Source organism: Pezoporus flaviventris, unplaced genomic scaffold (assembly GCF_033815535.1).
Source record: "Pezoporus flaviventris isolate CSIRO_AGI_PZ_B2104156 unplaced genomic scaffold, CSIRO_AGI_Pfla_v1 ptg000063l, whole genome shotgun sequence".
NCBI lineage: Eukaryota > Metazoa > Chordata > Aves > Psittaciformes > Psittacidae > Pezoporus > Pezoporus flaviventris.
The window spans coordinates 10,021,170-10,043,646 of NW_026892611.1; the positions used below are offsets into that span (position 1 = coordinate 10,021,170).

General features: G+C 41.4%; 1 protein-coding gene across 12 annotated transcripts in view; it reads left to right on the forward strand.

The window, feature by feature from the left end:
* The window catches only part of BCAS3 (BCAS3 microtubule associated cell migration factor), a 361,836-nt gene that overhangs the window by 236,047 nt on the left and 103,312 nt on the right, over nucleotides 1-22,477 (forward strand). Inside the window, exon 24 of one of the 12 annotated variants that reach the window (XM_061470540.1) lies at nucleotides 15,780-15,932. The exons of the other annotated variants lie outside the window; for them this stretch is intronic. Coding sequence (XP_061326524.1) covers nucleotides 15,780-15,805 — 26 coding nt within the window. The 3' untranslated portion in view covers nucleotides 15,806-15,932. Of the gene's footprint in view, nucleotides 1-15,779; nucleotides 15,933-22,477 lie in introns of those variants that run through there. 12 annotated transcript variants of the gene reach the window in all.

Below are 22,477 nucleotides of genomic sequence, written 5' to 3' on the forward strand. Positions count from 1 at the left end.
TGAACTTTTTTTCCCACATCAGTTTCTATAATAGAACATAACGTAAAATGATGAAACACAGGAAGGAATCTTCTTTTAAACAAAATTATCAGTGTTAAAAATAACAATCCTATTTTCCCGCAGCGTGCGTTTTTTCTTGTAAGGGCTTTATTTAGTAGTCTTGCTATTAGATATAGCCAACGGGTCCAGTAATAGTTAAGTGGCACTTTATTTAATTAAAGGTTAATTTTCCTGAACACACACATGCCTTAAAGCCCCACAGATTTCATTTCATGGTTTGGGCAGGGAACTCAGAAATGGGGATGCTTTGGAGGAGGAAATGGGGCAGCTGTGTCTGGTCCTTTGCATTGAAACTTAGCACAAATTAAAATTAGAATGGGATGGGAATGTTTGCAGTAAGTGCTTTCACAGTGGAGATATGTTTCATGGAAATAGCCTTGTTCTGAGGAGTGTTTCTCGGGGTCAGGGTGGAGTTTCTAGTGAAAAGTGGGAGACAAGAATAACCTGGGCTGCTTTGACAAGGGCCCGCAGGGCTCCCCCACACCCAGGTAGCCAGGAGCTCTCAGGAGTTGGCAGTTCTTCTCTCTTTCCTTCTAAACCATACATTCATTTAACGTACTCGTTGTTGCTACTGAAAATGATTCTTGTCTTAGCAGGAGGAGAGACAAACTGTGAAACATGCTGCCCTACAAGAACTCCCTTTGTGTTCTTGAGTCTGAACCACCAGTTCTCTTTGATATATCTGAGTAAAGACATAAAATTAGCAGGTTTAGTGGGCATTATTTCATTAAGTTCCAGTTGATGAACAGGAGGCAAAGAAATTCCTAGATGATCGTGTCTTCTTTTGGGTGTGCAGTTATTAGTTTTAAATCTACTTTGTATACTTATTTTCGTTTCTGATCAGTATATTTTTTGAGCTATATCCCACAGAATCTGTACTTTTTGACCTATCTGAATAATAGAAGTTTTCTCTGGATTTTATGCCACTGAAGTAGATTATCTGAAGTAAAACTGAAATGACCTACAAAGGTGTCGGCATTGGACTCCTGCGCAGCAGAAATGGATGCTGCCAGAGTACCTTCTTGATACGTGTCTATTTATGTACTGTGGCTGTATTACATATATTGCATTTTTAATCCTGTGAAATACAAGTGAATTATTATTCTAAATCTTCTTTTTAAATGCATTAGATTATTAATGCTGTTAAAGGAAATACCCACAAATGGAATTACTCCTGGAGGTTTTGTTTGCTTGTTTTAATCAGAATCACTCAGGCGTTTGAAGTGAATTTCTATAGCAGGGTACCAAATGACAGAACCTTCACCATACAAAAGCCTTCATACATGGATGAAGAAGATTTTGAAAGCATTTTAGGTCTAGAAATCATGATGAGTCATGTAAAATGGGTTATTTAATGACAGTGTTGTAAGGAAATATTTTTGAATACTGTATCTCTTTAGTTTCCATACGTATATGGGATGGAAAGAGAAGCAGCAAGAGAAGTAATCTTGAATCCATCTCAGCCCCTGCAGTAGCAATGTGAGGACTGCCTGCCTGGAGCAGGACAGCATTCCCACTGTGGAGAAAACTGTTTCCTGCTTTGATTTTCTCTAAAATGTTAGTGTGAAAAACTGAAGAGTAAGTGACTGTTCTACAGCACAGCGTGTTCAGAGAAGTGGTTAAAAGGGAGTGAAAGTGGCAAAATGGGTCTTGAGTTTGTCTGCAGGAACAGCAACCCTGTGTTCCATGCGTGATGAGGAGTATTGCTTGTGACTTCAGGGGGGATCATTGCTTTTAAGAACACGCCTTCACTCAAGTTCTTCAGGGTATTTGGTAGTCTGCTGGGTTTCTTGGCTTGTGCTGTCCTTTAAGGAGGAAATACCACTGTATTTCAATTTTGGACTGTCATTTTCAGTCTGATTTTATTGCAGGTGTTGTGATTGAAACCATAAAGACTCACTAATAGACGCAGTGATTCAGTTTGTGATATTTTTATTCCTTTCAGGATTTGTTAGGGTTTTTTTCTCTCCAAACCTATTTTTAAAATGTTCTCATGCAGTTTGGGCTTTGTGTGACCTCATGTCAAGAAAAGCTGAGTGGACAAACCAGCACAAGGGCATGGCTTATCATGCCAGATGTGCCTTGGCCCTATCTTGAATTAAATCCATAGTTCTGGTGATGTCCATCATCCCAGAAATTAAAAGGACGCAAGGAATACGTCTGGCCTTATTTTGGGGTGGCGAAGAAAGTGACTGATAACAACATCTTATAAAGTAGATGTCCACAAATCAAGAAGCCAGGTATGAGTCCTTACCGTAGCTGTGTTTCAGAGGTAATCCTGGATGAATCCTGCCTGATGGGGGAGAGGTGCAGGAAGCAGAAAGGGAAAAAGACATACTTGCTTGTCCCTTGCTGTTGAAAACACAGCAGCCCTTGAAAGGTCTGGCTGCAGACTTCAGTCAGCTCACCAATGCTCTCAGCATGCTTGTGGTTCGAGTATATGATATAAGTAGCGTAGAGTGGTTTTGTTGCTATGGGAAAAGTGCTAAAAAAGGCCGTATCTCTTGTAGAGCTCAGATCCTTTGGGTATTTAATGTACAATTTCTGCTAAGGACACTCAGAATTATACCTCTGATTCTAAATTGCTTAAATGTTGAAACATATGGTCTTGTGTGCTGTTCATTGAGAAACAACTGCCTGTATCCAAGCTGCCAAATTCACATAAACTCACACTGTAGAAGCAGGGAATCTGCAGCAACTGAGCAGAACTTTGAAAGAGTGGTTGTACTAAAAGGCAAACCTGACGTATAGAAAAATGCTTAATTAAACTAGTGCCCTATATCGGTAACAGATAATTAAATGTTAATAGCTGAGAAGTTTTTCAATTAAAAATGGACTGTTTGTGTCCTCTTGATTTCTTGTGGGGGGCCAGGTTCGTGGAGCTGTCATTTACTGAGCTCTCTGCTACAGTAATCATTTTAATAAAATGCAATTATCTGCATAATTAATTTCTTTGACTGCTCTGCTGTGTCCTCCTTTTGCAGAGGCCAGAATGTCAAAGATCAAGTAGACTGAGGAAAATCAAAAATTCACATTGTGAAAGGCTATAAAAAAATACTTGGAATTTCAATGCATTGGCTTCTATTTATCTCAAATGTCAAGGGCAGTGTAAAATGTATTTTTAAAATGTGTTTTTGTATGGTTTGAGCCCATTCTTGGCGTAGTTGCGAATCTAGAGGGGCCATTGTTCTTTGAGAGAGTTTGAGGGGGTTTCTTTGTACAAAGTGACAAAAAGAAGACTTGGAGTACTGGGCTGCCATTGTTCCTGTGCGGCGCTGTAAAATTTGATTTGAAATTAGGACCTCGGGGCAAGCTCTTCAATAGCCAGTTTTTATTTTCTGCCAGCATTTTAATCACTCTTGGGCTTAAAGTGGATGACCAACATAATGCCTCTATGTTTAATAGAACAGTTCATATCTTGAAGGCCAGTTAACTGAATTCAGGGATCTGTCATCTGCCCAACATTAGTCTTTTCTGTTTCCTGTCTATTTATGAAGATAGCTCTCCATTCCAGCCAGCTCTCAAAGAAGAGCAACTCTTTCTTTCTTTCTTTCTTTTTTTTTTTCCTCCTCTGAATTTCTTCAATATACTAACATCTCTTTTAGTGATCTCTTAAAGGAACCAAGCAGCGATGCTGCAGTGCAGACGTGCGGATGCGAGCACTGGCTGGAGCATCAGATTGTGTTAATGCAACTGCTGAATTTCACCAGATGGGGCGAGGAGGAAGGGACAGATGGAAGAATCAGATTTTGTGGTGAAATGGGATGACGGGAAGGGAAAAGTGATATGTTGGCCTAAGCCTCATGCACCTCGTTGGGATGCTCCGTGCAGAGATGTGCAAGTAGGGAAATGAGGAAAACTGAGAAAGAAATGCTGGAGGTTTTAAAGAGCTAATGCCCAACTTGTGTTGTGCTTAAGAGTTACAGAACAGCAGTGCAACTGCGGAGTGTTTTAGTCAAATTGCAGGGGGGTGTTTTATGTGTTTGGATTGTTTGAAAAGTCTGGATGTGTTTGTGCTGTGTTCCAAGTAATTCATGCCCCTGTTTGCTGGAGAGGTGTCAGGCTCGCAGCCTCTTGGCAGCTGCACAGCGCCCATGTGATGTAGCTCTGAACATTCAAGGTTCTGTAGGAACTAGTGTTGTGGTCAGGTGTGCACTGATGTGCTCATGCAAAAGAGGACAAAGTCAAAGATGTATTTCAGATTTAAAGTCATTTTGTAAATATGAGTTAGCAAATACGAGGTTTTACTGGATCATAAAAGAGCTACTCTGGGAGTTGTCATTTCTCCAGCAACCTGAGGTCCTTGTACCCCACTAGCATCTTGCCCCTCATCCTCATCTGTGCCCTCACCACTGTGGCAGCAGGTCCTGCAAAGGGAGAATGGTCCTACTGCTTCTGTCCATGACTGGGGCATCAAACAGGAGTTTATAAGCAAAGGTGACTTTCCAGAAAGCAGCAGCACAGTGCAAACTGTGCTTCCCTGAAAAAGACATAAGGATTGGAATGGACATTCATTCAATAGCTTCATATTTGAGCTTCATATCTGCCAGCCAATGTCCCTAGTTTGTGTTGAGATAGCAGTTGTAAGGGCTAATTACGATGGTGGTGGTACCTATGATTAGGGAAGGGACTTAAGCCACTAGGCTCTTTCACACAGACTACTAACTGCTCTTTAAATGGTAATGACTTCTGATTGAGTTTGAACTGGTTGAAGCTGACACCAGTAACCTGAGGTAGAAAGGAAAATGTTTCATATCTCATTATTAATTATGACACACATTACACTTAATTCGTAGCAAGTATAAATTTGGTTTTAGCTTGCCAGAAATGAAAGGCCTTCAGGCACAAATTATGATCGTCAGAAATCGCCTTGGTGATAATCATCTGATGCCTTTGTTGTCTTTATTTGTATGCAATCAACAGAATCTCGCTTGTGTTCAACACTTCCTTGTGCAGAGGCAGAAGAAAAGTGGCTCACCAGAGCTGGAGTACTGTAAGAGGTTAACGTATTCAACATCATCAAGCACAGCTTTTCATTCACTTTCAAATGGAGCTGTGTGGGTGGCTGCACAATGTGGGAAACGCTTTTCATTGAAGAATCTGAATATTTTGTAAGGAAGTGAATAGTTGCAAATAATCTTTTCTGTAACACTGATATAAAGAACAAATGAGCTATTCTCAGGAAATACTGAAGCGTTATTGTCTTCCGTCATTGAACAGAGCTATACAGAAAAAAATATTCCAAACTTGACAGATTCATATCCTAATCTTTTGCTCCTTCATCAGGAGACTGTGTAGTTTGTATGGCTGGTATCAGCTGAAGCAGGAGTGAAAGGAATACGTTTGCTTCAGCACTGCATGAAAATAAACATTTTGGGGAATACAGCTCAATTTCTTAAATTCTAACTGTCAGATAGAACTACAGTAGTCAATATGTGGCCATGGACTGAAAAGGTCCTCCAAAGCACCCAGCACCTCGTGTGTGCTGTGGTAGAGCTGCTGCAAGGCACCCTCCTGCCCAAGGCTGTGATGGCTCTTCCTCACTGTGTGTCCAAGACAGCATTGTGGGTTTATATCAAAACATTGTATACCTGTTGTTTGAAGAGATAGGAGGTAAAAAGAAAGCCATGTAGAAGATGCCATATTAGAATGGTTGAATGAAACAAGGAATGCTTTGAGTTTATTTTAATAGTCCCTCATTTTCCTAGCATCACCTGCTGGAGATGTGGGTGAGATCTGTGTGAAAAACAAACCTAAAGTAATTCAATGTAGTTACCCCAGGAATTCCTGTGCCACCTCCTCGTTAAAGTTTTGGGCCACAAGACAGGGCATAGACAAACCAAGAACTTTCTGTAGAGAGAGAAAGACAGAAGCAGGGTCTTGCCTGGGCAGAGCAAGAGGCTCCTGTCAGTTAAGTGCGTTTGAGCTACCAGCAGCTGTGTCTTGGCCCTATGGTGTGAACTGCAGCTCTGTGAAATGTGGCTGCTCCGGACAGAGCATCCCGATCAAATCCCAGATTCCCTTTGGAAGAGTGAGTGACAGGAATCATACAATGTGAGAATTAAATTGGCTTTCATTATTTTCCAAGATGAAGGAGTTTTTCCTAACTTACCTATTAAACATATTACTGTCTGCAGGGTTTCAAGGACAGGGCCAAGCTTCAGGAGTCCCCAGATCGTGATCCACAGCCCTGGTTTCTCGTATTTTCATTGTGGTATTTAGCAGTGGTACAGCCCCATGTGCATGCCTATTCCCATATAGATAAAACTTGCACTTAGGTACCAAGGACCTCTGAGGCAAGCCTGAGTAGGTCAGCATTAGCCTTAACTAAACGTGATTAACTTTATCCATCTCCTGGTGCATTTCTTTGCAATCCACTCCAGTGCTTGATTTAATTTTCCTTTTATGTAAACTTAAAGATTTAGCTTCATTAGAATGATTGCAGGGATTCACTGCATATGGCCTGCCTCTTTCTTTATCCGTCCCGGGTTTTCCTACCAAACACTTCAATCTGGTGAAGTGGGGGGGGGGAATTTCAGAAGTCGCTGACAGTGGGGCATGAAAGAGCTATCATGAAGAAGTTGCTCTGAGAGGAAATCTAGTAAGAATCCTGCTTGGAAAAGTGAGCAGCAGGTTAGATCCCGTAAGGGGAGGAGAGAGGCTGGCCCCAGGACTCTGACCTTGATGCTGGGGCTGCTCCTGAGTCATTCAGGTGAGCAGATGCTCTACTGGGATCCAGGCTAGGTGAGGTTTGTGCCTCTTTCCCTGAGCAAAGTATTTTGGGTGATCAGTAGATTTTTTTTTCTTTTTTTGGTTTGGGTTTTTTTTATAATTAAAAATTAGCTGTAAATTTGGAGAGATTTTCTAAAAGCCTGTATGTACACTTGTACAAAATTACCCTGTTTGCATGTCCGCAGAAGCATATCTTGTGCTACATGGATCTTCATTTGGTTTTACCTTTTATAGCACGTTCAGAAGCCAGCTGCAATTGTTTTCAAGTCTTAGGAGGTTAATATTGTATAGGCCATTTCAACCACCATTTTAAACTCATTTTCTTATCAAAAAAAAAAAAGGACTTCTGGCTTTTTCCACAATATTAGATCTATCATATCAGAGTACTGGATATTTTATTGACCGTCTGCTTGCCCTATGCTAACCTGCCTGACATCCAAAGTTTCTCTCTCTCTGGAGATGTAATGTCAGTTCTCATTAAGCAGCTGAGCGTGAATTTTTCCTTCATGTTTCCTGTGAATAAACTTCATCCCAGCAGGCAGGCACTGGGCCCTGGTGCATCATGGGGACATCCAGATCTGGAGCCAGGCGTCAGCAATGAGTGCGTTTAAGGTGGTCTGCGGCACAAGTATTTTCCCTTTGGGGCTTGCATCAGCATTTTGTCTTAATTTTGCTTTACACAAATGTAAAGGTGTTAAAGAGGAAAATTTCTTCCCTGACTCCTCATAGAAGGAAAGCTTGAAGCAAAAGCTAAGAGGAAGGTACGTCATCTGCTTAAATTAGGCAATCTATCCAAGAGCACGGATTTGATTTACCAAGCGGTTGCAGTTGCAAGTACATTTTGTCTCAGTTCATTTTCCAAACTTTGATATCTATTATTAATATTTCATTTTACTGTCTGTGTAGCTTCCTTTTTATAATTTAAAGTCTATATTTTCTTTATTTCTAGAAAAAAAATGCCAGAAAATTGTCTTCTGCCACGTGTTATATGGCCATCTAAACACTTTGCTTGCAGAGCCTACTCTTCTTGGCTGTTGGTTTTGAGCTCTGCACTGGGCCTGACTCCCTCTTAATATTATGCCCATGGTTTTTGCTGTGCTGTGTGACATTTACTGATTAATTTTAATATGAAGTAGGTATAAATCTTTCATCATTCTGTAGCTGACATGGTTGAAGTAGTGGACAGTTTCATTATGTGCACTCCTTTGTATGCAGTGATTGTTTGGCACACTAATTATGGTGTCTCTTAGCAAGCATCCAGGGGAGGGGAAAAGATCATTTTATGCAAATCCATGGAATACTTCGGGCCACCTTTCATGATGTGTTACTTTTAAACGCTGCATTAAATGCAGACCTTCAGAATAATTAGAAAATATGTGTTCCTTCAGGAAATCAGGATTTACACCAACAGCCTGCCATAAGGCAGCTCTTGAACAATATCTTTACCTGAGTTCTGCTATAGTTAAAAAGCTCTTGGAAATAAAACCAGTCTGGAAGGATGGACTATAGCTTTGTGTTTTGAAGTGTATGTTCATTGTTGTGGAGTTGAAGAGCTAAACGGATTTGGTTCAAATGATATTGCTGTGACTCCACTGTACAACAGATCTGCATTCACAGCGATGTGTCTCTTACTCAAAACGCAGTAAGAAAGGGAGGAAATTGAATTTACTTACTGTGGTTATGGAGGTCTGCAGGGAAGTGGATCTATGGGGTGCAGTCCTTGGGCTTTGGGTCTTTAATGTCTTTTGTTTTTTTCAAACTTGGTGTCAGATGTTGCAAGTTAATTTATTTTCCTATTAGTTTTTGCTAATGACACTAAAACCTTTTTTAAAAGCTTTCCTAATTAATGATCTTCTTGCTCACAAACAAAAGCTATATTGTCTTTGAGAAGTGCCTGAATATTTTAAGGCAAGGGGCTGTTGGTAGGTTTTATTGCCTCGTGAATGTAGGGTCAGCAAACCCATTATTTGCCAGAGTTAATTTGTGCTGGGTTATTGGCTGACTGGGTTGTTCGGGATATTTGACTCTTGTAAAAGTTACACTCATCTCAAATGGTAATTTTAGGCTTTGTGCTCTAGTTGCACAGTGCCACAATATTTAGCTAATAAAAGAAGTGAAACAGTTGTACAGAGGCAGGTATTTAACTTCAGGCTTGTGACACTAGGCGAAATAAGGCAGTCATTACTCTTGATGTTCCTTCTTTCTAACACTGAATGTTTTAACTTTCCTTTCGATAAGGAGGGGGGAAAGACAGCTTTCTACAGTCATAAAGACATGTAAAAATGTAGAGGATACTTTGGGTTTGCAGAAGTGCCTGATTGGGGTTTTCAGATGGCTCTGGCTGAGTTCAGTGCTTCTCTACCAAGGTGAGGTTAGGCCACTTGACGATGAGCTCAGCAGCACTGAAATAATGTGGCTAACACCGACTCCCGGTAGGAAGGCTGAAGAGCATAGTTTGTGTATAACTCTTGGAACACCATGGTGAAAGCAGGCCCCTTGGACTCTCCAGACTGGAAGCACAACAGATAGTAAAACTAGCAGTTGGTTTTTAAAATTTCATAGGAAGCCATCCCTTCTGTGCTTACAATTCAGGGATAAATTGCGGTCCTGTAGAATCACTGCTGCTTCTGTTTTTCCAAGCGTCCACTTGCATCACAAATCTGAGCCACATGCCTTTGCGGGGTAGAACGCTGGTTGCTCTAAAACATAGTCCTTTGCTATAAACCAGCCTTCAAACATGCAACAGCAAGCCAAGGAGTCTCTTGCTGTGTCATGCCTTCCAAAATTCAGTCGATAAGCAGGTCCTCAGCAGAATCCAAATTTGCACCAGTCAGTCATGACCTGTACTGTGGGGCTTGGAAAATATCCAGTTGTTCTGCAGGGTGTGCTGGGAAGTGAGATGTTTCTGTGCAGGAAGTCCAAAGGGGTGGTGAGCAAGATCATGTTGTCCCAGTATTTTCTATTTTCCTGGTCACAATTTTTTACTATGCCCGAATACATTACTGCTTAGGGTGAAAGTAATGCATTTCTAGAGATAACCTTTCCTTGTTCTGGGCTGATAGAAACAATTAAAAGTTATTCTAGAGTGTGCTGGATCTTCTGCAAATGCAGGGTACACTCGACAGAAGTTTGTAGGCAGAGCAGTCACTTCATATTAAAAGATAGGCAGATACTCTGAATCCAGGGCTGCTGAGCAGATGACAGTCTTAATTCTTTGCTTCATTTCCATTGAGCTCTGTCCTTCGGTCCTCTGCAGTGGATGTTATTGCACAAGAAGGGAGAAGCATCTGATAGTGCTTTAAGACATTGGGTCTAGGAGTTTCACTGACTGCCATAGCAGTTCTGAGGACAATATCTAAGAAACTGAAGCATCCATGATTGTTTAGCTGAGATGCACATGGTCTCTGTCATGATTGCTTTATAAATAATTACCCCATCTTTCCTTACTGATTTTTTGTGGGTGTATAGCCTTTTAGACTGGAAATCCAAAAGCTGGCTCTGTTCGTTTTCTCATGAAATTGTAGCCAGAGCAGTAAATTCATAGTTAAGCGCTTACTCATGGGCTACTGTATTATAAATAACTCTTCACCTTGGCCCTGTTTCTCCAGCTATTATTCACTGTGAGTAGTACTTACTCATGAGCAGAGAGTAGCAGGGAAGTAAATGATTCTGCTATCATTACTCACAGTTTTAATACCCTGGCACATCAGGAGGTCTGTTTTCAAAGGAGGCACTGCTCTCCTGGAGGAGAGGTAGCAAATTTGCTTGCCTGGTTGGAGTATATCTGCAAAAACTACCCCAAGGAATGGCTACTGAGTCAGTGCTCTCACAAATCAAGGTAGAGAAAAGTCAGGAGAAACTACAGGTGTATTTGGGAGTGGCTATGCCTGAAAGTGTCGTTATGGTTTATCCTTCTGTCAGAAGCGCAAAGCTGGCGAGCAGGTTATGATCACTGGTGGGAGAGCCATCACTTCGTCCCTCCTGCTTTCTCCTTGCTATTACACTGCTTTGCTTTCAAAGTGTAAATTAACTTAAAGGTTCAAAGCTTTTGGGAAAGATTCCAGAGCGCAGGTCATCTTTTCTGGGTGGTTTACTGGCTGTCCTGTGTTTGCCCACATCTCCAGTGTTTACCAGCTGAGGGAGTTTATGAAATTTTCATGTAGGAATTAGGTTGTTGCTCATCTTGTACCTTCTTGCTCATATTATTGACAGTACCGCTGAACTGCTTGAGGCAGATAGTATCTCAGTGATCACTGTGCTATTTCAGCTCTCCACTGCTGACAACATCAGAAGTGTTTTAACAGGGTTTTAATGGGCAGCCTCTGTAGCTCCTTGGAGGGTTGCAAATAGCTGCTGTGAAAAACCTTTTCTGCCGCTCTGAGCTGACATGCCCTCCTTTCCTCATCCAGCTGCTGCCTGCTCAGATGGCTGCAGCACTGCTGACAAGTCCGTATGATTTGGGCCAGGCACTGTGGGGACCATGCAAGTTCCTGCATCTTTTGGGTAAGCTGTGAAGAGTAACAACGTGGTTGTGAAACCACTGGGAAAAACAGCATGAGGAGACGGGAACCCAAACTGTGTTCAGAAATCCCCTCTTCTCTGTTAGCTCTTTCAAAGGGTAATCGTACAAGTTACACTCACGTACAGTGCAATGTTCTGTTCCTCACAACATTTGCAGTGATATCCCAGAGCAAGAGTTAACAATTCTGAAGAAAACAACCTTTATTTTGTAGCAGAAAACATCAAAAAGGGATTAAAAAAATCGCTATTTCTCAAGACAAAGCTTTGATTCGATAGCAGCAGTTTCTAGCTGACTGGTTGCCTTGCTCTGCTTGTTACCAGAAATGAGCCTCTGCTCTGAGCACAGCTTTCTTTGGACTATGTAAGAGCTTTCTCCTCCCTGTTTTGCTTAATATAGCTATAATGTGCCCTTTATCACACTTCAACTTGAGTAATCCCAGTTTAGAAATAGCGCATAATACCCATGGGAAAAAGCACTAGAAATGTACATTATAGAAAACATACAGATGAAGCTCAAAAGATCCACTGACGTGTAAATTTAATTAAAAAATTAGAGGTTTTCAATGAGGGCTTGTGTCTTCAATTTCCCCGTTTCCAGGAGTTCTTCACAAAAAAGTGTTTCTTTTTTGCATCCTTGGTGAAAAACCCACGGAGGAGTGTTAGCACCCCCCAGAAAAGTAGCTATTCTGTGCCACAGAAACAAAAAAAAATACCCAAAATATGTAGACTTAAATGAGGAAGAAAAATACGCACTTTCCTGTTTGATTTTGAGCCTCTTTAACAAAAGTTAAACTTTCCAGTAACCAGCATTGCATGAAAAAGCATGTCCTAACTGCGTGAATAAGCTTCCTTTTCACTGCATGTGCAACTTTAAGGTATTTCTGTAGAAGGCATGTGAGATTGGACATAATAGCTGAACTGGTGAGTGTGCAAGCAGAGGAGGAGCCAACAGCCGAAGAGGCAGGCTATAAATAGGCCTCATTATATAAAGCATCGCTGTTTGAAGAGGATTCTGCCTTAAATAAGAGAATCCCAAAGTTTTCCTGAAAATCTTATGAATTGCTCCATCTACTGCATGTTTAAAGGAAGAAATCCCCAGCAACAAACCCCCACCTTCCCCGGCAGGGTTTCCTGGCCAGGAGTGTGCCATGCAGAGCCGCCTGGCGCGGCGAGGGTTACTGCAGGCAAACACACAACTGTGCTAAACCCAGGGATTCTCCTCTGCCCTCGATCCAGAAGCCTGAGTCAAAAGGAAAACTTGAATTTCTTGGCTACTAAAAATCTAAAGGTCTTTGAAACTCGCCAGGATTAAATGCTTTTCTGCACTCCATTCTTCTATCTGCTCTTCTTTCAGCAAACCCAATCACAGGCTGAACTGCTTAAATATCAGTGTATTATAAGAGCAACTTCTGCTTAATGCCCATTATTTCAGTTTTTAATGCAGTAAAGGCAGTGGCTCTTGTGGTGCTTTATTAAGACCAAAGCAACTGTTCAAAGGACCAAATCCTAAGCTTAAGGGAGAGAGAAAAACCCCTTGTTCGTGGAATTTCGGCCCCTTGGTAAATGGAGGAGCTGTTCAGAGCAGAGCCCTGACTTTCACACTTCTTTCTGCCTTCAAGCTTGTGGGTTCTGCTGTGAGTCGCAGCACTGAAAACCACTGTGGTTTTTGTTTCTCCAACTTCATTAATAAAAACAATTCATCAGTAGCTGATGCCTTTCAGAGTGGTTTTTCCCTGAGTCAGCTTACTGGGGAAGAGGTTCATTATAAATTGTAATTAGAAAAAGAAAAGCAATAGGCAAAAAGAAAAGCTTCTGATGTGGTGGACTTCTCTTAACATAATGTCTCAGCCTCATTTCTTTGCAGCCAAAATGCTGTAATCTAGTTTATATACATCGTTCAACGTATGAAATGGCAAAAAAAAAAGAGTTTCAAGAGCTCTATGAGCAAGAGCAGAACTTGCTTGGGGATTATCTGTTTTAAATTCCAGAAGTTACTATCAAAACAGGAATTTCTAAGACATACTAACCTCGTCTTTGGAATGACAGAATTAGCAGTATTTGTTTGACAGCACACTTGAAGTGGGAGAGCTTTATAATGAGCTCTATGTTCATGTGAGGTTTCCTATGCTGCATGCGTTATGTATCTGTGCAGCTTGTACCACCCCTGGGTCAGACCCATACGTACCTGCTTGTTAATGACCTGCAGCAGTCATCTTCTAGGGCTTGGTGTACCTGGTGTGTTGCCAGCTTCGGAGCCATTAACAAGAGCTGAATGTGCTTATCCCTCTGCACTTCACCTTCCCTTCCCACCTCCCGTCTTGCGTGAGCTGTGGCAAGTGACTTGTGCAGCCATGGTGCGCTTCCAGACGATGGTGACGGTGTGTGCTGTTCCTTTCTGTTGGGTTTGATCTTGGTTGAGGGAAGGAAAGGGAGCATGTGCTGGTTTGGGCTTATTATTATGCATATTGTTTGTCACCTTTGTTGGTTCAGTTGATGCTTTGAAGTTAGTCTTGCATTAGTGTTGTGCCTCAGGCAAAATTGTTTACTGCTTCAGTGTTCATGTTATTTCACTTGCTTTTACGTTCACTTCTGTTTCATAGCTTTGCTCTGCCAATTTGGATATAATTGTATGAAACTTGGCTTTAGGTTTTATCCTGTAACTTTGTCTTACAGGATCCATCCTTTACCGTGCAGAAAGAGTTGTGTGAATAAAAGGCATTGGGCTAGCCTTGTTATTAGCAAGCTTCCCATTAACAGAAAGGGAGTATTTTTAATCTGGTTTCTGAAGGTGCAGGCAAGGTCAAAACCAATTAGAAATCAGAGCCACATTCATTCAAAAGGGCGAATCCTATGTAATTCTGCATCTTCATCTGGGTATGTTATGTGATTTCAGTGAGTCTGTAATGATCTGCCTAACCGAGCAGGTTTGCACTGTAGCAAGATCCATACAGGGAGATTTAAAGGATGACTGCATCACACTCCTACCCAGCTTTGCCCTTCTTCTCCGAGGTGGAAAGGCGGTGGGGGAGGCAGGGCAGAGGCCACCAACACAGCTGGCAGTGCTGTCTGAGGCTGAGCAGAAGATTTTGGCTTCCTATTGCTCTGTCAGGATGAGCAGGATTCAGGTGTCAAACAAATACATTTTTATCCTGAGTGTCTGGATTCAGGCAAGGTACTGCATAGCCAGTAAAGGGCACTTCCTTGCTTCGGGGTTGAAGAGTTCCCCCAAACTAGACCCTGTGTGTAACTCTCTAGGTTAATTCACCTAAGATAGTCTTCAAAATCTCCTTACGTGGCATGTGCTGCTTCAGCACGTGAAGCAAATGTAAGCTGCAAGGTAGTAATGAAAACAACAACAGAAGAGGAAATCTCCCTGTGCTTCACTGCGAGGGCTTGTGTGTTACCTGTGAGATACGTGTGCTGCCCTGGAGCATCTCCTGTATCTGCCCAGCAGCAAGGGGAGGCTGTAGGGTATGGAGCTGTCCTGGGCACAGCACCCATCATCTGTAGTGCAGGGTGCCCAGGTGAAGGCCACGCTGTGACACAAGACAGCTAAGATGCTGGTTCATGCGTTCTATTATCCGTTTTTATTTATGGCCCGATTCTGAAGTGTTTAAAATATGTAAACCATGGTGTATTTGAATCTTAAAGTCACTCCACTACTAGCATGCCTTTGAGAGTTTTCATTACAGTGTGCTTAGGTGGGAACAAATTGGCCTTGTAGAAAAGCATAGGGAAGTTGACATGTAGGATGCCAGGGGGACTCGAGCTTCTTCAGCTGGGTTTTGCAGCAGGAGGCAGCAGGGCTGGAGCGTGGCTGCATCCTGCCCCTCCATGGAGGTAGCACTTCTCTTACCAGTTATTTTGCCTCCAACTAGAGCTAGTCCTGGGGCAGTCAGGTATAGAATATTGATGCTTGATTAACGATGCCTCTGGCTTTGACAGAGGGGAGGTTGTGCCTGCTCCTGCTCCAGCCATCTCTGAGCAGGCTCCTGGGGAAGCCTCTGCCATCGCTGCGTGTCCTTCAGTGACTAGAGATAGGGTGACTCATCCTGCAAGTGTTTGCAATCACATGCTGCAGAGGTTTTTAGGCAAATTTTGTTTAAGCAACTGTCAGATGAAAACTATCAAAGCTCAGCTTTGTTCCTGTAAGTCTCAGAATATTCGTCATAGGTTAACAGGGATGAAAGCAGTCATGTGTAGCAAAGCCACACTGCTGGGCTCTTGTGCTCAGGAATTCAGAAGGAAATGAGTATCATCTCTCTTTCATTTACTTTCATTACTGTATCTTCCTTTATTTCCATGTGCTGAGGTCTGGCAGGCTTTGAACTAGCCAGGTCATTTCTAAAATGCAGTATTTACCCTATGCCACTTATTACGAGCCTGCATCCTCAGTGACAGAATTGATTCAGTTGGTGCTGCTGCACTTTTAATGTTACCTTTTATGTTCATGTTTGTTCCAACAGAGTGGCCACTAGCACAGACGACTTGAACTTGTATCACCCGCAAACTGACAACGCTGGAGCCACCAGTTTGTCATTATCCCTACTAGTGTATCTGATTTAATTTTGTGACAGTGGATTAATTCTTAAAATTGCAGTGCTTTTTGCTCGTTAATGGTCAGTAAATGATTCCGGGAGGGGGCGGGGGAATGGAATTCATCAGTTTTGTAGTCATTTTAATTCTTCTAGTTTTAAGTTGTTCTATAAATATGTCTTTATGGATGTAGTTTTACTAGCTTAAAAACATCTAATTGAAAACAGTTGCTTAAATCTCTTTGGATCAAGAAGGCAGTAATAAGCAAAGAGGGTATCTTATCCCTGCAATCCAGAAACGCTTAGTGACTGGTATACTCGGTGCATGTGTAATCAGCTTCTTGTTTCATCTAAAAACCTTAGCTCTCTGGTGTGATTTAGTACCTCACCAGCAGCATGGTTTTTCTTGCCTCTAAGATTATCAACTAGTGAAACAAAATATAAACCAAAATGGCACAACATACAGAAATGGCTTTAAAAATATTGAATTAATTTTTACTGTCTTGGCGTGTGTAAAATGTGTTCTCTGGAATATCACCAGGCTGCCGAAAAGAAAAAAAGCATTAGATTTGCCTTCTTGTAAGTTAACATTTTGTTGCACATTATGTGATGTTATGACTTAATGTTTGTAGCAGGCAGGACTGACTCTGCTGTTTTTAAGGTACCCAGCAGATGAACCCGTAGCTCTTAGGTGAGGTCAGCCTATGCGTTTACCTATTGATGCTGCTTGTGATTCTGAAACCGATGCGCTCCAAGGGATAAACACTTAGCTATGCATACCTTTGCTTTCTGAAATAGCTATATTCTGCGGATTGGGTTTGGTGAGGGGCTTGTTGCTGTGATTTGGGTTTGGTTCATTGTCTACTGTTTGTTTAATGTCGGCAATTCAGGTCCTTTCTAGCTTATGAGATGTAATGACTGTAGACGTCATGCATGATAGTGAAATACTTCGGTTATTTGGAACGCTCTGGGTTATGTTGGTAATTCATTGAAACAAAAAAATTATTGATGACCACTCTGGTTGCTGGCCCTTTTTTAAAGGCTCATGCCTGCATCCCTCTGGCTTCAAATCTGGTACCATTTTCCAGAGTGATCCTTAGAAAGCGCTCTACCAAACCTCGGATGTCTATAAATGATGCGTGGCTCATTGCCAAGCTGGGAAGCAAGGAAAAGAAAGCCAGTCTGTGCTGGTGGAGAGGGAATGCAAAACCACGTATCTTTCTTCATGCAGGTGGGAAGTAACACAGGTTAACTTACATGGTCATCGATGATCACTGCTTTGGAGACTTGGGTTCAGGTGACCAGCACTGTTCCCATGCTCAGTTATAACATCTCATTAGGAGTCATAAGTAACAGAGGTGATAATTTCATAAATCGCAAGTACACATCTCAATGTGCCCTAGATTGCATGGATCTTATTTCTTACTGCCTAAAGAGGCAGACTGTATCGTGGGCTTTCACGGAAGAATACACCCCTCTGCAGGTTTTGTCATTTCCCTTTTTATTCATTTTATTTCTAAATGTCAAAGAATTTCATACAACTTTATTTATCCTAAGTACTAAGAAGTTGCAGTAGGATCACGTCTTGCAGGTTGGGCAGGCTGCCTTCCCACAGTCTGAAGGAGTGCACACTTGTGCAGCTAGAGCATCTTATTCTTTGTTCAGGACTTAAAACACAGAGTTCAACCCCTGAAATTCCTTTTCTGAGTCTTTTTGATAAGCAAGTAGCACTTCACACAAGCCCATTGTTAAAAATCACTTGCTGTTTGGTGCAGAAGAAATGCGTAAGTGTATTCTGTCTGTCTAAAAGCCATCCATTACAAAAAATAATCAAACATCCCTTTTTTTCTTGTACATTTGTGTCATTCTGTGAATCAGAAGCATTTTATGTACTAAGGGCAATGTGCTTTGCTTTTGGAATTCCTGAGTTTCACTAAAACCCTGGGGCATAGTTGGTTCAGGAGACCTGAGGTGACCTGTGAATAGGAGCTGCTGTGTCCCTTTGCTGCTCAGTAAGATCATTTTAAAGAGAAATTGAAATACAGTGTCCAGATACAATAGAACATTTTAATCCAGAGAGAAAAGCAGTATTTTAAATTAGCTGATCTCTGGAAAGCCCATTCAGACATTAATTATTTCACACAGCTCTCCTCAGAGAGAAAGATAGGCAGTGTCCTCGCTTGTAAGTGACAAATCTGAGACAGAAATCAGATGGCGTTCCTGAACCCTGAGAAACCCCTTGTGCAAGCAGGGCGAGAGCTGAAGAGTTCCTGTATAGGCATTGGCAGGCACACAGCTTTGACTGCTGAGCTCTCTCTGCAGGCAGGAAAGGTGTAGGAGAAAGTAGGATCCTTTTTGCAGATTGTTTTGCTTTTGTTCATATGCTGTCTCGGTTGTGACTTCAAATAAAGGCTTTAGTTTTTCTCCTAAATCCCAGTGATTGACTGTCTATAAACATGCTGACAGTCTCAAAAATAATGATGAGAAATGTGCTCACTCTGCGTGTGTGTGTTATGTCCAACAGGAAGAAGTTAATGTTGTGTTTAAGCAGCTGGGCTACTGTCTTACCAGGGTTCCCTTCTTTGGTCTTCCCCAGCCTTCCTATGGGATCTCTTCCTTCAGTTTAAGGTAGCTTAAAATTAAGAATCCTTCTGGGCATTGTTTTGAAGTTGGATTAATTTCTAAAATCTAAACTATTTCAACCTCTGCAGGAGAGCAAGTGTGAATCTCTTTCCTCTTCCTTTCTCTGTGGGTGCAGTAGGATTATAACCCTCCCCTGCCTCTGCATTGCAAGTCATGTCTGTCCGGAGCAGCACATCCCCAGGGCCATGTAACACCAAATGCAGCCAGAGCTGCTGTAGGAAAATCACCAGAAGAGCAAGGGCTTGTTTTACTGCACCGCTTCTGATGATGCCTTTGGTTTTGGAACTGCTGATTTAATGGCAAGAGTTTTATCCTTGGCCCAAGTCAAGGTGCAGACCTAGAGTTGTGGGTCAGTTCTGATGGAAGAAAAATGGAACTGTTTTCCTACTGATGGGATGTTGAGCAGAGGGCTGCTGCTAGCTTGTGTTGGTCATGTGAAATGCAGAGTGAAGTTCTTGCATCAGTTGGGAATTTGGTGGAATTTGCCTCCATTTGACAGGGTTTCCAGATGGAAAGGAGCAACTCTGTTTCTGTACAGTGCCATTTTCATTTACTTTTAGTGAGTTTGAATTTGGGGCAGGGGGTCTGCTGCTTTGCTTTCAGTGGCATGAAGACAGATGTTATTTCACCGGGCTATTGGAAGCTTTTTCTCACCCTGAAGTTCTGTTGTAGGTGCACATCTTTTGAACAAATTCCATTGGAAGTGTTATAAAGTTTGGTGCATTTTCAGTTATTTTAATGAATCCTTATTTTTCTAGCACAGTAGGTTAGAAATGCATTAAAGCTAGTGGTAAAGTAATTTATGAAGGGCAAATGGAGTTCAAAAGGTTCAAATATACGAGTTCAGTTCCAGCATCATTTGGATCTTCACACCTCAGTGTCCCAGTAGAGAAACTGGATACTGAGTTTTTACAGGTTTTACTGTAAAAACTGAGCCCTCCAGAACCTCAGAACTAATGGATTTTGCAGAAATGATTTGACTACCCTGGATGTCCATTAGCTGCTTTGCTTTTCTGTCTTTGCTGGAAACCTAAATGGCTTTTACTTGCACTTTTTTTTACTAGTTATATGTTTGAAAGAGATGTCTTTTGTATTACAGTAGCCGGTAGGAAAAAAGGGATGTACTCAGAAATTGTCAGAGCATTTAATCATAGTCTGGCCTAACTAGAATTTAAACTGTGTGTTGTCAAGAAAGTTTCCATCTGGAGCATACCAATCCCAAGCTGACTACATGCAGTTTTAATCTTCTGACTCTTGAATTCATTCTTTTTCGTGTGGCTTTGGTGGTGTTAAAATTTAATCCTCAGTAGTTACATTGTATTAAGTCTGTATTTCTCTCCTTTCCTTGCATGTCCTACTTTATTACTGACAATGGATTCTGAAATACCCTGAAAATCTGTGGCTTCTAATATGGGGATGGTTGATAAAATGCCTTTCTACCAAATGGGTAGTTTAAGAAAGTTTCCTCTCTTATTTGTTGACCTTTTAGATACTTAGCAAAATTTAATACCTTGTAAAGTACTGTTCCTATTAGAGGGGCTTGGTTTTGATGGGAAGCTCTCAAAACTATCTTGCTGATTTAAAAGAATTTTGTGTCCAGTTCATCATATATTACTCAGACTGGTTTTATCTATATTACATCATGGATGAGAGTTAATTTTGTACACTAATATTAGAGGCAATCTCTATATTGCAAATGGAACAGAATAAGAAAACAATAGAAAAACCTATAGATTTTCAGGTACATGTGACAATTCTGGAAGTTTTACGCATGGAAAAACTGACTGGCATAACAGCAGAGGAATGGTAAAACCACTTCCATTTTGGAAGAGAAGGGGGATAGGATGGGTGTGTTTCCCCATGTCAAACAGCACTTGGAGAGGAAGGTAGTGTTGAAGCTGGTATGGTTCACCACACAAGGGTTTATTTTGTGGTGGAAAATCTAATCTTTCTGAGACCACTTCTCTTGGGTATCACTGTGAAGTCTGCTTTATATTGGGAGATTGGCATGAAATCCACAGCACTTAAGAGGATAGAGGCCTTTGTCTCCAAACTATACATTTTTTTTGGAACTATAAAGGCAGTGGAACAAGAAATGGTTTTAAGAATATAATGTTAAGATCCAACCTTGTAATCCTTTCTCGAGTAAAAGTATGTCATAGATCAATTTTATTGATTCATCTCTTTTTTCCATGTGTTTTAGAAGATTCACTTAAAAAAAAAGGGAACCTATTATATTTAACTAATGATCAAAGAATTAAAAAAAGGTTAATTAGAAGGGCCTACTCCAGTTAGCCAGAATGACATCTTCTGGTTCCTTTGTAGGCACCATTTGATTCTGGGAGAAGTATCAGAGACTTGAGAACTGTTGTGCTTGCTCAGTACTCTGCGATATTTGAAGCCCTTCTGTCCTTCCTTCCAATATTGTAGAAGGATGGATAATAAATACAAGCAAAGCATGGGAACAAAACAGGGAAGGGTTAGGAAGGGAAGGAACTGGGTGAGAGAAAAAGAGGTGATGCAGGGAGCTGCTGGGTGGGGGATGGCTCTGTGAGTAGATGTGTTCAGTTTTCAGGTTACAGGCAATGGGACAGAAGAAACAAAGTGAAGAGGAGGAGGAGCAGTTGAAAGGAATGAAAAGACAAGAGATTTATTCAGTAAGTAAATTAGAAATTATATCAGATGATAACTAGACAAAAACAAGAGCATATCCCTGACTAATATAAGTTGTTCTGGCACCACTGACTTCTGCACCAACTCATGACCTGGACAGACTGGCTGAGTTGAGAGCAGAGCCTAATTTGTTAATCCGGACTTCCTTGTTTTGTGTACTTAAATCTGACGTTTTCAAACCTGGTAACTTAATATGCAACAAAAATAGAACTGGCGTAGGTACTCACAAGGAGAGGAGTGATAAAAAAGATTGCATGTCTGGTGCTCAGTGATCTTTGATGTCAGAGGATCACAGCTGTTAGTTTATAAGTTATAAAGAACATGGCTACTTTTATCTTGAACAAACTACATATTCTGGCTGATGAATATTGACGTGATTGAAGTGAGATGACATAGATTTTAATCAGTTGAGGTTCTGGCTCAATATGTGCAGTTCTAATTTGCTTTGTTCTACCTTAACGTATTAGATTTCTTGCAACAATATTAATGATTTAGGGAAAAATACATGTATTTGGAGAATATTTGAATACTTTGATATCTATCTGTCTCTCCATCCGAACTGCCCAGTGCAGGCAGCCGCGCTCTCTGCTTTCCAAGAAGGACCATAGCCTCTGACACTTTAGAAGTCAGTTTTCCTCCTCGGAAAAAAAGAAACACACAAGTATTTCTTCTGTTTGCGTTAAGCTATGGGGAAAGCAGCGCCTCCTGAATCGCCAGGCAGCTTCGTGCCTGGCCCTCGTGGTTTACTGAGCTAAGGCCCCTTACCAACATACACAGAGAACTAAGAATTTTCTGTCTCTTAAACAACTCATTTTGATGGTCAGTTTGTTGGCCAAACGCTGATACACTTCCATTCAGATGTAAAATATAGAGCAAATGATGTGCAGCGTATTGCTATGGGATGCATTTTTGTGTCTGTGGAGCAGTGTAATGCTTTGGCCATCCCTCCTCCATGTCTGTTAAGGCACCTCCTGAAGTCAAGCTAAAGCTGCTTTTAAAATGCGCCAGCATCACTTGGATGTGGGTGAGGTGCAGCAATTTGGGAATTGCTCCCAGCTGGTGGAGAAATGATTTCCAAGCGAGCTGGGTGGCTCTTTAACTGCTCTTCCCAGTAGAAATAAGCTGAAACACACCTAAATTGTTGCTTTGACAAATAAGCTAATGAGCCACTCAAGTTGCTTTATGCATTGAATGTAGCTGCTTGACAGTTATTATTATTTTCTAATTATATTAAGTTATAAATTATTAACAAGTGTTTAATTTTAGTCCAAACAGACCCAACAAAAGGGATTTGTCCAGTTATGAATTGCAGC